The 14,985-nt window shown below is 41.2% G+C and overlaps 1 protein-coding gene across 7 annotated transcripts in view; it reads left to right on the plus strand.

The window, feature by feature from the left end:
- The window catches only part of RARS2 (arginyl-tRNA synthetase 2, mitochondrial), a 34,622-nt gene extending 19,961 nt beyond the window's left edge, over positions 1-14,661 (plus strand). For 3 of the 7 annotated variants that reach the window (XM_071741398.1, XM_071741396.1, XM_071741395.1), the window contains 9 exons: positions 206-266; positions 3,356-3,432; positions 4,378-4,502; positions 8,501-8,568; positions 8,656-8,765; positions 9,845-9,940; positions 12,170-12,244; positions 13,122-13,185; positions 14,520-14,661. In XM_071741398.1, the coding sequence (XP_071597499.1) occupies positions 206-266; positions 3,356-3,432; positions 4,378-4,502; positions 8,501-8,568; positions 8,656-8,765; positions 9,845-9,940; positions 12,170-12,244; positions 13,122-13,185; positions 14,520-14,606 (763 nt within the window). In that variant the 3' untranslated portion in view covers positions 14,607-14,661. Of the gene's footprint in view, positions 1-205; positions 267-3,355; positions 3,433-4,377; positions 4,503-8,500; positions 8,569-8,655; positions 8,766-9,844; positions 9,941-10,432; positions 10,631-12,169; positions 12,245-13,121; positions 13,186-14,519 lie in introns of those variants that run through there. The other 4 variants (XR_011725349.1, XR_011725348.1, XM_071741399.1 and 1 more) reach the window with 4 other exon arrangements.
- The last annotated feature ends 324 nt before the right edge of the window (positions 14,662-14,985 follow it).

A 14,985-nucleotide genomic window follows, 5' to 3' on the forward strand; every position in this document is an offset into this window, starting at 1 on the left:
TGAGAGGGTGATCAAGCATTGGAATGGGCTGCCCAGGGAAGTGGTGGATTCTCCATCCCTGGAGATATTTAAAAAGAGACTGGATGTGGCACTCAGTGCCATGGTCTGGTAACTGCAGTGGTAGTGGATCAAGGGTTGGACTTGATGATCTCTGAGGTCCCTTCCAACCCAGCCAATTTTGTGATTCTATGATTATTTCTTTCAGAGATCTTGCTGCTGCTATAGACCGAATGAATAAATATAGCTGGGATACTATGATTTATGTGGTAAGTCATTCTGGATTCACCAAACACTACACAGTCAACAATCTAAGGGGCCTCTTGCTCCCAGTATGACTTTGGCACATGGCATTCTTGGCAGTAAAATACATGCTCAGCAACTGTGCTTCAGTGTGGCAGTGTTTCTTGGTTTTCTTTTAGTTCATGACCCATAGAACGGTTGAAAAATAATCTCTGGAGTTATTACCTTTTTAAAAAATTATTTGCAATTAATTTTAGATGAGCTTTTACTCAATTTACATAGTATTTTCTTTATAAATGTTGTAATTAATATTTAAGCAAGTCAAAAAAAGCTGTTAGAATATAAGGGATCATAAAATGTTAATTTAGAATTGTAGAAATGAGTGTTCTAAAATGAATCCAAGTCTACACTACAGTCCTGATATCTTATCTGAAATATAAATTTTTATGGCTTCGAACAGTGCCCTGGTTTCATTAGGTAGAAGTCTCACATAAAGTACTGCTTAATCAGTCTGGAGCAGTTGTAGAGAGGGAATTTTTTAATATTTCTTGGTTTGATTAATTTGTTCTTTAACAATGCCAGCAGTATCAGTAATGAATAATTATGAAATAAAGTGCATTTCAGAATTCTCATCTTGTTACAAGAAAATTAGAGACAGTCTTATTTCATAGCATCAGCTTATTTTTGTCAAATCAACTTATTTAAAAGAATAATAAGTTGATTTATTAGTTGTAATGCTGTAAATCAGTGCACTTGCCAGTTTCCATTTTAAAGAAATCCTACTTATTTCATAAAAATGCAGCGATGTGAGCTAAATGTTCAAAAGCATTTAAAAATGTGCAGCATGTATTATTAAAGAGGTGCTAAGATTCTGATGAATGTTGCATTTAAAGGAGTTGAAGAGAATTCTAATATATAAAAGTGTTTGGATGATGCTCTCAGGCACATGGTATGATTCTTGGAGTGACCTATGCAGGGAAAGGAGTTGGACTTTATGATCTTGATGGGGCCCTTCCAATTCAGCAAATTTATGATTCTATAATTAAATATAATCCGTGCTGTTGAACTGCAAGCTTCTCCCTTAGAGCTAACTGCTTAGACTATAATTGGATATTTATAATTTTGAGGCCTGTAAGATAAAAATTGCCCTTTTTCACAACACAAACCTTCTTTTTGAGCATTTGTGTGTTATTTTTACCATGCTATGAAGCTATGTTAAAAATCAGTTTTATGAAATTGTAGTGTCTACAGGTTCATCTTTTTTAACTTGCACATCCATGTTTTGAGGATTACTTTTAGGCAGAAATGAAGTTGCGTGGTATTCTTAGTATTTGTTTCCAAATTTGGTTTCCTTGCAATTTTAATTAGGTGGGTAGCTCAGACATCATAAACACACATTATTATGCTTCTTGCAGTTAACACTCAGCATCCCAAAACTACAGGAGTTGATACTTGGCTTTCAGATGGCCAGCTGACACCTGGCATTCAGGTTGTGCTGCCTGACAGGTATTCTGATTTTGGCCTTTTCTGATGCTCTTTAGTCCATGGGAGCTTAAAAGATTATTTTAAAAAGATGTTGGATTATTATTATATCATTATTTACTCTTAATGATTTTAGATATTCTTCTGTATGCTATTTCTATATACATTGGTCAAGATAAGCAATTACAATTTTAAGTCAACTTTTAATTTAATTTTAGCTGAAAATTCTGTTATGAACAGTCAGGAGGAAGCAATTGAGTTGAGGATTGGAGTCTTTTGTCAGTGAGTGTTGTCATGATTTGTCACATTATCTACTCACTAAAGACTGCAATCCTCCAAGGAGGCTTTTATATCCCACAGTCATGGTCCAGGTGATGAGGGAGGTGCTGTTGTAGACACAAAATAAACCCAGTCTCTCATGGCATGTATAACCTCTCATAAAACAGGAGAATAGAGATTAATCCAGACCTAGAGGGGAGCAGAGGAAACAGCAAGGCAGCCCTGGCCTTGCTGTAGAGTGAGTTGGCCTTAATCTAAAATTTATCAAGTTTATTGGGAGAACTTCTAGTGAGGGAGATCTGGCTTTGCCAACAGCCTCACTCAGATGTAAGGTGCATGGGAAAGAGCCTGGAAGGCCTTGACTGAGGTGCTGACCACCACTGTCTTTTTATCAGCCTTGCCTGTGAATCTGCAGAGGGAAAAGTGATGGGTAGGAGTGGAGCAGGGTGTGAGCAGCTGTGGAAGAGAAGGCAGCTGCTTGGGGCTTAATAAGTGGTGGAGCTGAGAAAAACACAGATAAGCACTTCACTCCTTGTGCTCTCTCTCCCTGTCTTGGAACACCAAACAAATAAGAAAATGGTGGTTATTTGGTTATCACTGCAGTGTTTTTCCAGGGGGAAAAAAGAAGTGTTTGTGTGACTCAGTCAAAGCAGCTAGGTAGGAACGTGAACTTTGTAGCAAGAGCTGTAGCTAGGTACACAAAGATAATGGTTAGACATAAAGTTCCATCAGAAACTTCCTTGAATCACAGGATAGAGTGATTGGAAGTGGAACAAAGCATAAGATGCATCATTAACATGAAAACGTGATAATTTAAAAGTTTATTTATTTTTAAGTTACACACCTGATTTACGATGTAAAGCTTCCCAAATCACATTTGAGATAAAATAAACTTTTGGGTTCTGGAGACAGAGATCTTAAGGAGGTGTTCTGTTTCTAAGGCAAAGGAGCTTTAAAGTTTGGTTTCCCAAGCTGTGGGAATATAAAAAGAGCAGCAAGGTTCTGAAGTGAATGGTAGGCAGTTCACAGGTTATGTGAAAACACTGATTATGACTATGTTTCTCCAGAAAGAACACCAATGTTTCATTGCAGTTCATGGCCTTGTCTTCATGACCTAGGAATAATAATTTTTGAAAAGGAAGATTAATTTTTCTGATAAAATGCAAAATCCCATTGCTATAGATTCCAGCTGTTAGATTTTTTTTTTCCTAAGTCATGCCTCTCTTCATAGGTCATAGTTCTGCTTGCAGTGACTTACTGGCACAGGCTCTGTGGTGTTGTGTGTTTGTGTGTTAAAAGCTAATCCTTATCAAACTTGGAGTGCTTTCTGATATGGACCAATTCTGTTCCCTAGACAGATAAAAGTCAAAGTAATCACTTTCAACATTTGTTCCAAATACTGAAGCTCATGGGCTATGACTGGGCAGAAAGGTATGTGTTTATGAACCTAAAATATTTACTTATTTATTTAAAAATGGATAATTACATTGGAATTTCAGCGGAGTGCTTTTTTGGAGAGAACCTCTTGATTGTGCCCATGTTAAAATGGGAAAAAGTGAAACAATCCTTTAGAGAATTGGGGCATAACTTTTAGGATACTAAATAATTACTTTTTGAAGTGTGATACTTCAGCTGGGATCTGAAATCTGAGTTTGAATTGTGCTTCAGGCTTGAATTATCTTTTGCAGGGAAATGTATCCCCACTGTTATTCATGGTAATTACCAATCTTGTTAGCAAGCTGAGCAAAGGTCAATAATGGATCTGAAGAATAAATCACATTCCTCTCTGACAGACTGCATATCTTTTGTGGTTAAATATAGGATTTAGCCTACAGGAATGTTAGTCTGCCTCCTTTCACAGTGCATACATATGCAGTAAAATTACCTTAAGTTATGGAACCAGGATAATGCTTGAGATTATTGTGAGGAGCAGCAATGAATGTTTTATTATTAGCAGTGATTGATTAAACTTTTAGTTTAATGTGGCCACAATAGAATGATTATGACTCCCTTTCTAATGTTATTAACAGATCTGTGTTGCCGCAGTAATTTGATCTGTCTACATCCTGCCTCTCCTCAATTTACTTCCTTGAGTCTTCTGTACTAAGGCTTGTATTGTAGCAGGAGGGGTTCCCAAGAGCATGCAAATGACCAGGTTTTCATAATTCTGATCATAATTTTCCCACTATATCATAAATATGGAGCTTTGGTTGCTGAAGTGAGAGTTACTGATTCCATCGCCCAGCTTCCCACGTTGGAGCACTATTTATTCAGCTGTTATTGCTGTTTTCTGGTAAGAATCCAGCTCTGAACAAATACTGCAAACATGTCTCCTGGTTAAAATGTAATTTTAGGTCCTGCTGCTTTTCACCACAGGTGCCAGCATGTGTCCTTTGGTCTAGTTCAAGGGATGAAGACACGGAGAGGAGAAGTAATTTTCCTGGAAGATGTTTTAAATGAAGTTCGCTCAAGGATGTTACAGAACATGGCTTCTGCAAAAAGTTAGCTATCTCAGGTCTTATTAATTTCTTTTTTATGTTCTATGTTGATCAAAAACGTGTCACCTTTTCTACCCTTCACCCTGCATCAGACTAATCGCAGCAACATACCCTATCTGGGTGCTTTTTGTATCTTCTATGATAAAAATAATGTTAAAATAATCCCTCGCACCTCTGAACTTGCCTGAACTACAGATCTGCAAATTTTAACATTCAGTGAAATTACTTCCTTGTGATTTTGCACCAGGAAGGAAATACCTATGCTTGGGGGACAACAGTTGCTTTTTTCCTGAGGGACAAATTAGTTGATAGTGGGGTTAGGGCTGCAGTACAGGGATCAATCAGATTTAATCCGAAGGATTTATAGCTCTGACAGTTCCCTCTGGCAAAATTGACCGTAGCCTGTCTGCAGCCACTGCCTTGTGACTGTTTCCCAAGTCCCCAGGAGGTCGCTGGGTTGCACAGAACCTGCTGGAGAGGATGCTTGCCTGCACCTCGGGCTGTGGCCCCAGAGCTGCTTCCTCTGGATGCAGGAAGGATTGAAGCAGTTCCCAGTGAAAGGCTGCCCCCTCGTGTGCTTTCTGGAGTGAGGTCCTCAACCGAATCAATGAAGTTAAATTTTCAGTTAAACGAAGACTAAGTAGCAATCTTATCTTCCTTGCTCTGCTTCCTCAGCTTTTTTAATCCAGGTAATTTTGGGTGTAGAGTGGACATGGAGAAGGATGGGTAGGTGGGCAGAATGATGACCCTTGGTTCAAACCAGTTTTACTTCAGAGGGGAATGGAGCTTAGAGCTTCAGTTTAAGGGTTAGTATCAGAGCTGGGTGCAAAACCAAACTTTTATACTGGGCTGTACAGGCACAACAGAGGTACAGACCCGTGTTCCATTGCACAGGTGGTAGGAACAGCTAAAAGAAATGAGGTGTTCAGATGGCACTGCTGCATTCCCCAGGGTTTATCCATTAGATCCTGAATCCTGCCTGTGCTTGTAGAAATGTTCCCCTCTGTATTTGATTTCCTTCCTTACTTCCCCTTTCTTAAATCAGAAATCTTAAAACCCTGACTTACAGCAATGTCTTCAATGGTTGAAGTTTGGATACATAGTAGAAGATATTTCATCAAAATGCCTCTGTGTCATTGGAAAGATTTTGGTAGCTGGGCCAATGCTGTATTTAAAAATCATGTCTGTGTGGAGCTGGAGCTGATTAGTTAAATACATTTGTATAAACTTTTCCTTTGCTATTAACTTTACACAGTTCCTTTTCTATTTATATTTTCATTATTGGTACCCTTTTTCTTTCTACTAAACAAATCCTGCAGTCCACAAAAATCCTCTCTATGATGCCTATTGTTTCTTTTGCTGCTTTACTTTCTCTTAGATGGCTTTGGCTGCATCTTGTCAAGCATATAAACAAAAGTGAATTCTGAGACAGTTGTTCTGTTTTGAAGCAAATCTCAGTTATGAAGTGTAATAATGTAATCTAAACACACCTTGTGAATGCATATCCATCTGAGACTTCTCAGGGCTATGAACTATCCCTATACTTTTCAAGCTTAGGTCTTTCTGAATTTTGTAAACAGCAAAGGTATGACTAGTATGAGCTACTCAAAGTTTTTTTAGTTTTTTTTAATTAGCTTTCCTGACCTGGCACAAAGAAATAGCAAAGCAAAAGATAGAAATTGAAGTATACTAAAATTGTGGTGGAAAACTGGTTCAGTTCAAGTGGTGCCTTAAGAGAACACCTCAACTCTCCATATTCTGCTGGGACAAGAAATTGTAAGCTTAGCTCTGCAAATTACATATACCACAATAAATATATATATATATATATATATATATATACACACACACCACAAATATATAAACAAATATACAAATATACAAAACAAAGATATAAAAATATATGCCACAATAAAAAATGCACTTGGCCCTTGCTAAAGAGAACAGATTTACCTTGTAAAAGAGTATTATAAAAATTGTTTTTTCTCTCCAGCAGACAAGAAAAGGAGACCCTGGTAGAGTTCACTCTGATCAGAGTTTAAAAAGAGAAAGCTTTATGTGTGTCAAAAGCATAAATTGTTTAATTGGCCAAGGTTGTGGGTCCAAACAGAAGTAAAACTGATTTCCTAGGAGATCCAGCATCTAGAGTGCTGTTATGTAGGCAAGTTTACTGTACTTGTGATGAACTGGAGCACCAGCTTGGCCTTGTGAACTTCCCTGTGAGACAAGAAAAGAACCAGGCCCTCTGATGCATTTCTGTACATGGCAGGATGCTCCTTATCTTCCCTGCTGTGAAAAAGCTGGGAACAGCTTTGCCAGACCTGTCCCTGCAGCTGTTGTGAGGACATTCTCTCTCTTAGACTCTTCCTGATTAATTCAGTTTTGTGGTGATAGACTTAAGTTCAGGCTGTGAAGTTTGAGGAGCTTCGGAGAGTTTCTTGTTCTGTCTACCCAGGGAGGAGGGCAAATCATGCTGTCTAGTGACCTTTTTTTATGGAATGATTGCGTCAGTGGACAAGGGAAGAGCTATGGATGTCATCTACCTGGGCTTTCCTAAGGCCTTTGGTATTGTCCCCCACAACAGTCTTACTATTAAATTAGAGATATAGGGATGAAATAAATGGACTGTTAGATGGAAAAGGAATTGGCTTGATGGCCGTGTCCAAGGAGTTGCATGTCAGTGGCCCAGTGCCCATGGTGGAAACCAGTTACAAGCAGTGTCCTCAAGGGTCTGTACTGGGACCAATACTATTTAATATCTTCATCAATGACAAAGGGGATCGAGTGCACCTTCAGCACGTTTGCAGGTGACACCAAGCTGAGTGCTGCAGTTGATTCACTTGGGAGAAGGAAGGGATGTCACCCAGAGGGAGGCTTGAGGAGTGGGCCTGTGCAAACCTCATGAAGTTCAACCAAGTCAAGTTACAGGGCCCTGCACTTAAGTCAGGGCAGTCAGTGGTATCATTACAGACTGAGGGATGAATGGATTCAGAGGAGCCTTCCAGAGAGGGATACTGGTAGGTGAAAAATAGGACATGAGTGGGCAACCTGCACTTGCAGTCCTGAAAGCAAGGTGTAGTCTGTGCTGCATCACAAGAAATGGGCAGGAGGGGACTCTGCCTCTCTGCTCTGCTCTGCTCTGCTCTGGTGAGACCCCCACCTGGAGTGGGGGTGTGACCAGTTCTGGAGGCCCCAGGGCAAAAAAGACATAGACCTGTTGGAGCAGGTCCAGAGGGGAATGAAAATGGTCAGGGGGCTGGAACACCCAGCAAGGGGCAATGGTTTTAAACTGAAAAAGAGTAGGTTTTCATTATGAGGAAGAATTTTTTTTTTACATTGAGGTTGGTGAGGTGCTTGGGTTGCCCAGAGAAGTGGATGCCCCATCCCTGGAAGTGCTCAGGGTCAGGTTGGATGGGGCTTTGAGTAACCTGATCTCTAGTGGGAGGTGTCCCTCCCTATGTCAGGGGAGTTGGAGTAGATGACCTTTAAAGGTCCCTTCCAACCCAACCTGTTCTATAATTCTCTCAGTTCCAGTTCTCTGAGTATAGGTATCTACAGTGGATGGTACAAATAGTCCCTGAATGTCCCCAGTGCTCTCTTAGCCATTGAAACAATTTTTCTTTGACTCTTTATGCCTTCCTACCGCTTGGAATTTTTAAGCAAAATCTAAATTGCCCTGTCATTCTCTTCCTAATCTTGGAGATTGATTGCCTGCATTTTGAAGAGGTTGTCTGTCTAGCCTGTTGTAATGAAACCTTCTGACCTTAAAATGAGTGTTACACACACTAGGGGAAGTGGGAAGAAGCCCATCTGAAACAGCTGTATCTCAGCTTTTAAGGAAGATTTGTATCCTGGACTTCTTGCTGTATGCATTCTGACAGTGTCCCTATTGCTTGTCCACAGTTTTAGAGGATTCAGTTTTATTGGCATCTCCAAGTCTCAGCCAGGGAGTCATTATGCTACTGCAGACTTAGGATTTCTTTTTCTGTGTTTCTCTTCAGCAACCAAAGAGATAGAAGACCCTGTGGAGACAGCAGAGAAAGTTGGTCTTGCAGCACTAATAATTCAGGTGAGTCTGAGCTGTTTCTGCCTTCTGTGAAAAGTTAAAAATTGAGCTGGAGAGCCATATTAAGGTGACATTAATTTATTGTTCCAGGACTTCAGGGGTCTTCTGTCATCTGATTATCAGTTTAGCTGGGATCGAGCTCTTCAGAGTCGTGGAGATACAGGTGTGTTCTTGCAGTACACCCATGCCAGACTCCATAGGTAAGAGAAGTGTTTGTTTGCAGAACTACAGTCTGACATGTATTTTGGCCTTATTAACTTACTGATTTGTCAAGTAGCAGTGTTAACTCCTTCCTGAAATGACACACTTTCATTTTTTTCAGCAGAGGTGTGACTTTATGATGTGTGAGTCCTGGCCCAAACCAGGACATAGAGATTCCTGAGATTTCCCAGAAGAGCAAGCGAGTTAAAATGAAATTTCCACCTCATTACCAAAGGGCTGAGCTAACTGTCTGTGTACTGTTTTAGTTTCAGGAACAGCTTCTCTCTGTGATTGGTGTCAGTGATGAAGAACAGTGACCATAGGATTAAGGAAACTGATGTAAAACCCCAAAAGCCCATACTTGTGAAATATACTGAATTACTCCCATACTTGTGAAATATACTGAATTATGGAACTTAGATGTTTTTGGCTACCACTGTAGCTATGATTTTTTTTTAACACTGTTATATCCCAATGCTGGTAACCAAGGTTGACATCAAACATCTGATGTTTAAATCTTAAAAAGAGTTTCATAAGAGTCCAGCTCAAACAGTTTTATCAATTATAGTGATCTATCAGAGTATTTTCAATGCAGACATCAGTATGTATTTTTATGAAAGCATTTAAAGCTACTTTCCTGGATCAGGCCAAAGGTCTGCACCAGTGTGGTATTCTGCCTGAGGCAATGGTAGTAGGAGATGATATTCAGAGAGAGCTTGCAAGTTTGAGCCCTTTCTGTCTTTCTGTAGTCTGTTCCTCTTGTACTCCCTTACCATTTAGGTATTGATGGCACTAGGGTGCTGCTACAAGGGCACTGACTGCCTCCTTAGTCCTTTTAGCATCAGCTGCTGGACCTGTTCTCTATGTGTATCTTTAACCCTGCTGATACTTGAAGGCCTAGCACAAATTTTAATTTTTTTTATCTTGGTTGAAGTCACCTGGTTGGTCTCAGTGTTCCATTCAGCTTGAGCAGAAGATGCCTACCCTTTTTTCTTAACAACACAAATTACCATTTTTCTTGTTCAGCTTTGCTAAAGAGTTTTTCATTCAGTCTTTATTTTTTATTTTTACATTTTAGTTTAGAACAGATGCATGGGAATGAGCAGCTAACTGATGTTAATGTGGCATGCTTGCAAGAACCAGATGCCATCTCTGTTCTTCAGCATCTCCTCAGGTTTGTCTAGTTTTATTTCCAAATACCAGTTCCTTTAAAATGCAAATCTGGCTTTGCTGCCAGCCTGTTGAGAAAGCACAGATGATCAGAAGAGAAAAATGGCTGTTTTGGGCAATGGCTTGTCTCTTGGGTCACACTGATTGAAACAGTGGTCCTCACCTGAAATCTTTGTGGACTTTAAAAGCCATATGAGGGACAAAACCAATATTTGGAAAGTACTCTAGGTACATGAACTTCTTACTTCTTACCTTCACAAAAATACACTAAGCTCTATACAAATATTAGTGGGGGATTTGCTTGGTCCCTCTTGTTTTGTTGTTGTCACAGGAGAAAGGTGAGAATAAGTGCTCCTGAAGCATGTGTGTGCACATTCAGTAGCTCAGCATCCTTCAGAGCTGCTGAATGTGTGCAACTAATATCTGTGAATAGCAGAAATGTTCTTCATTCAGTCAGTCCTAAAGTTGAGCCTTTTCTGTTCCCATTATTTCATAGGTGTGTAATTAAAATAAGGAGACAGGGGAGTGAATTATCCATGTTGTGCAGCCTGTGATGGAGTTGGAAGTAGTTGAGGCTTTCAGGCTGCCCAGTGAGAGGTCCTGCACACTGCACAGTGCCAGAGAGTTAACTCCTGTGGCCACACTCAGGACTTCTTGAGAGCATCTGATTAAAATGCAGACTTCCAGAAGTCAGGTCAGACTCCCAGGTGGCTTCTTTCAGCCTGTAGGCTGCAGAGTTGTACTGTTTTACTGTTGTACTGTTAACTGCAGTGGCCTCAAGAGATCTGCCTGCAGTTTATCATGTGCCCAATGTTCTCTTGAGGAACAGCCAGATCAGCCAGCACTCTGTAAACAAGACCAGTGGTGTCTTGTTTATGCAGTGTAGTTGTATATTGCAGGAAACTCATGGGTTGCTTCTTGGTTTTTATCAGATTAGTATATGGCTGCCTGTCTTATGGGTGAAAACTGACAGGGTTCCTGTATTTCAGGTTGATTTGCAAGTATCACTGCATCCCAGACATGTCCATTTCAAAGAGAGGTTGTTGATCCACTGCAGAGCTTTTATTTTTATCAAGCTCCACGTTATCCAATAGACCAGGCACCCAGTTGCTAATAAACTCTCATTTAAATATCCCATGATTTGAGGAGTAACAACTACTGCTCAGTCCTCCCTGTGAGCTGCCATCATTCTTCCTGAAAATTTTCCATGTTAAGACACTCCTGAGCTGTCAGAAGCCCATTTCCCATGGCTCTGCTTCTGCTGTTTGAAAAGCTACCACAAATTTGCCCTTAAAATTAGTTGAGTAGTTCTGAATAGCACTGACTTTGCAGACTAATGAATAGTAGATTGGTAGCAGCATGCACATGCCTGCAGAAATGGAATTACTTAAATGTTAAAATTATCTATCAGGTTGGCCAACACTGAAATGGCAACTTCATGAGGCAACAAAGCTGGTATCAAGAGGGCCCCCTCATGATAAGAGCTCACTCCTCACTTCTCCTGCAGCTTACTTTTAAAGCAGGAAAATCCCAGGGAAGTTCAGCCTGGGCATGATGGCAGAGATGGGCCTGGGAGCTGAGCAAAGACCTGAAAGTCCACTTTGAGTTGGAAATCTGTTCAGCCCCAGAGGTGCTGGTAACTTCTTGCAGGCTGTGGGAAGGACAATTTGCAGACAGGAGAACACAGAAAGATTAAATAATGGATCTCCATGACTCTGCCTGCATTATCCAGGTTGATGGCTGTATTACATAAATTGATTTTCTTCCAGGATTATGTAAATGCACTTTGTTTTTGTCTTTTAGAATGTTACAAGATACCCTGTAGCTACTTTAATTTCTAAGCTGCATTTACTAAAGGCAGCATCATCCTCTAAGGGACTGTTTTGATACTCTTGGTTATTTAATACATGTTTTTTTCTCCTAGGAACTTACAATTAGTGCTGAAATGTAAAACCAGACATAATGTTCCAGAAGCAAATATAGCCCTTGCACTGCCTTTCTGAGCTCTGCCATCTACAGTGTTTGCATGATGAGAGAAGCAGAAGCTGTCTCCTTCAATAATAACAAGGAAGAAATAATTTTGTGTTAATTACATAGATTAAGGCTGGCTCTGAAGATTTTTTTTTTAATTTTGCAGTGGTGGTTGTGTGTTTGTTCTGATTTAAGCAAGTCTGATGAGCCTTATATACTTCCTGCCACTTCAGCACCAAACAATCCTTTTCTTTCTTCACAGGTATGATGAGGTCCTGTATAGATCTTCTCAGGATCTGCAACCCAAGCACATTGTCAGCTACCTCCTCACACTCAGGTAAGGTGATTGCTGATACTGGTGTCTGGCTCTGGGAAGGACAGATCTTCCTGAGCTGGCTCTGCAGCCCTCTCACCTGCACTGCTTTGAAGAGTAATAACAGTGGGAAGATGTACAACTGTGGGACAGTTTTCCTGGAGCAGGAGAGGTGTTAAGTAGGATGGCAAATAATACAATAAATAGTAGAGATTGAGGATGGAACCAGGAACAAAGGAGCCTCCTCAAAACCAAACTGCTTTCAGGAAAAGATAATCACTTGGCTGTAACGCTGTGTCTGAACCCCAAATCGTGTTGGTTTAATCCTGTTTTAATAAGCAGATTTAAGCCAGTAATACTCTCTCAAGTCTCAAAATTTCAGCTAGGAACTTTTGTCCAAACCCCTTTTGACCACTGATCTCAGCCTAGGTGTTGAGGTGGACTCAGGCAATTATTACTGTAAGTCATACTGTGTATGTGACCTCCACAGGGACCTGTCTGATTTCAGAGGACAGGCTTGCTGGAGGAAGCAGTAGAGCCTGCATATGGGAAAAGCTTTAACAAGTGAAGGAAAATAGTGTTAAGGAGTCATGTGCCTTGGGAATGACAGGGCAGGCTCTGAAGTAGTTTCTAGACCAGTTTGTTGGGTTTGGGTTTTTTTTTTTAGGGGGTGAGTGGAGAGATGGTTCTGGGGGTTTGCTACGAGCATTAAGTTGTTGATGGCATGCAGGCTACAGAAAGCCAGGCCCTCCCTCTCTGCCTCAGCCAGGTGAAAGAGGCTGCTGGAAAGGAGCCTTTGGCATGCTGCACTTGTGGCTTTTCCAGTTCTGTGGCTTTCTGTAGCCCGCAGCACTGCTCTTGCCAAGAGACTTGTTCATTCTCCCCATGTTTTGCATTTCAGCCATCTTGCAGCTGTGGCACATAAAACCCTCCCTGTGAAAGGCAGCGCCCCTCAGCTGGCCCAGGTATGGGGGACAAGGTGTTTAGGTGTCTGGCATCTGTGTAGGGCATCCCAGAGGAATGATCCATTTGGGTTTTCCCAGCCCAGCTGTGTAAGCACAGGGGTGGATGTGCACCTGGGGGTGACCACCAGCCAGCCTGACCCCTGGGTTCTGCCAGGGGTGCTATGGCTGTGCCTTCAGGAAAAGGCCTGAGCATTCCCAAAACAGAATGCTCCATGAGGACAACTGCTCCAAACCCAGACAAACCCCTTCTCATCACCTTTCCCTCTTGAATTTTTTAAAAACAAACATTTGAGCATTTAATTTGCTGGCCAGTTGTTGATGGTTTGCTTTAGTGGTTATGTGGGCAGACAAAGAATTAAGAGATAACTGGATCTCTCCCTTCTTTCTTGCCACCTACATATCCCAAGCTGTCTGTGCTGGCTTTCCAGCTAAAGCTCTGAGGCTGATAATTGCTAATGTGCAGTTCCACGTAGATGCAAATTATTTTCTAGTGATCTGCCAGGCAATGTTTGACCACTCTGCTGCTCAGTAAATTATATATTCAGTATACTACCTTTTAATTTCCTCTTTTATGTATTTCAAAAAGCAGTTACCTATCTGATTTTGGTAGGAAATCACATGGAAGTGTTGAGCTGTGCTGTCAGGGAAAATATTTCAGTGAAATTCATGGAGCTACATTCTGTAGCTGAGCTTAAATGTTATAAGTTATTCCTGTCTTTGAAGATGGTTTCATGCATTCTTGGGAAGAACAACTAAGACAGCCCAAGCTACAAGGAAAATGTCTTTTCCTTACTCTGTAAAAGAAAATGTTTCAAAATATCTTGCACTGTGACAACCTTAAAGCTGAATTATTCCAAGTGGGGTTGATTGGGTTCTTCTCAAACACCAGCTATGAAACAGCCAAGACATTGACAAGGAGGAGTGGCACTTTCAAAGCAGCCCACAGTTGCTGGACAGCCTCTAACCCAGGCACAGTGAGAGGGGGAATTCCAGCAGTATCCTCAGGCTGCAACAGCCCGTGGTACATGAAGACTTTTTTAGGCATTGGTAGCTTGGGGACTGGGCTGGACACCTTTCCAGTTTTCCTTTGTTGACAAATGTCCCCCTGCTGAGACAGCACTGGGCTGTCAAGAGCTGGTGTGAATTCTGCCTGCACTGGGGGTTACTCAGTGCTCCAGTTATGTGACTGTCTGAACCCCAGCACCCTGCATGGGGACTGAGGGTGCACACAGTGTCCTTACCTCTGACAGGCTGCTCCTAACTGCTTCCCTGAGAACTACACCCTATTTATTCAGTAGCAATATCATAAGCTGATGGCTGTTGTTGTTTTCCAGGCAAGGCTCTGTCTCTTTCAAGCTGCACGCTCAGTTCTGGCCAACGGGATGAAACTTCTTGGCATTACACCTGTAACTCAAATGTAACGAGGCTCTCTGCAATGTAAAGTCACATTTCTCAGTAAAAGGTATTTTTTTTTTTTCAAGAGAATATAAATGCTGTCCTCTGTGTCATTGCTTACAGCCTGGAAACTCAGTATCTGCTCTTGGATGCTCCATCACACCAACAGCAGAGGAGCTTGCATACAGTTTTTTTTCTCCCAGGCACTTGGTAGTAGAAGTGTCTGTAAGATGCTAGTCAGCCTGATATTGCCCATAAAAAAGAATACTTGCTCTGTATTTACCTTTGTAAATTCAACATCCTTGTGGTAGAGGAAGTGGTATTAACAGTGCTGCCCCCTCAGGCAGCAAAGCTCTCCAGTTGCTGTTGTGTACTTAAAAGCCTAAGGGCAGGGCAGCTGCCGGG

The sequence above is a fragment of the Heliangelus exortis genome, chromosome 3 (assembly GCF_036169615.1).
Source record: "Heliangelus exortis chromosome 3, bHelExo1.hap1, whole genome shotgun sequence".
Taxonomy (NCBI): domain Eukaryota; kingdom Metazoa; phylum Chordata; class Aves; order Apodiformes; family Trochilidae; genus Heliangelus; species Heliangelus exortis.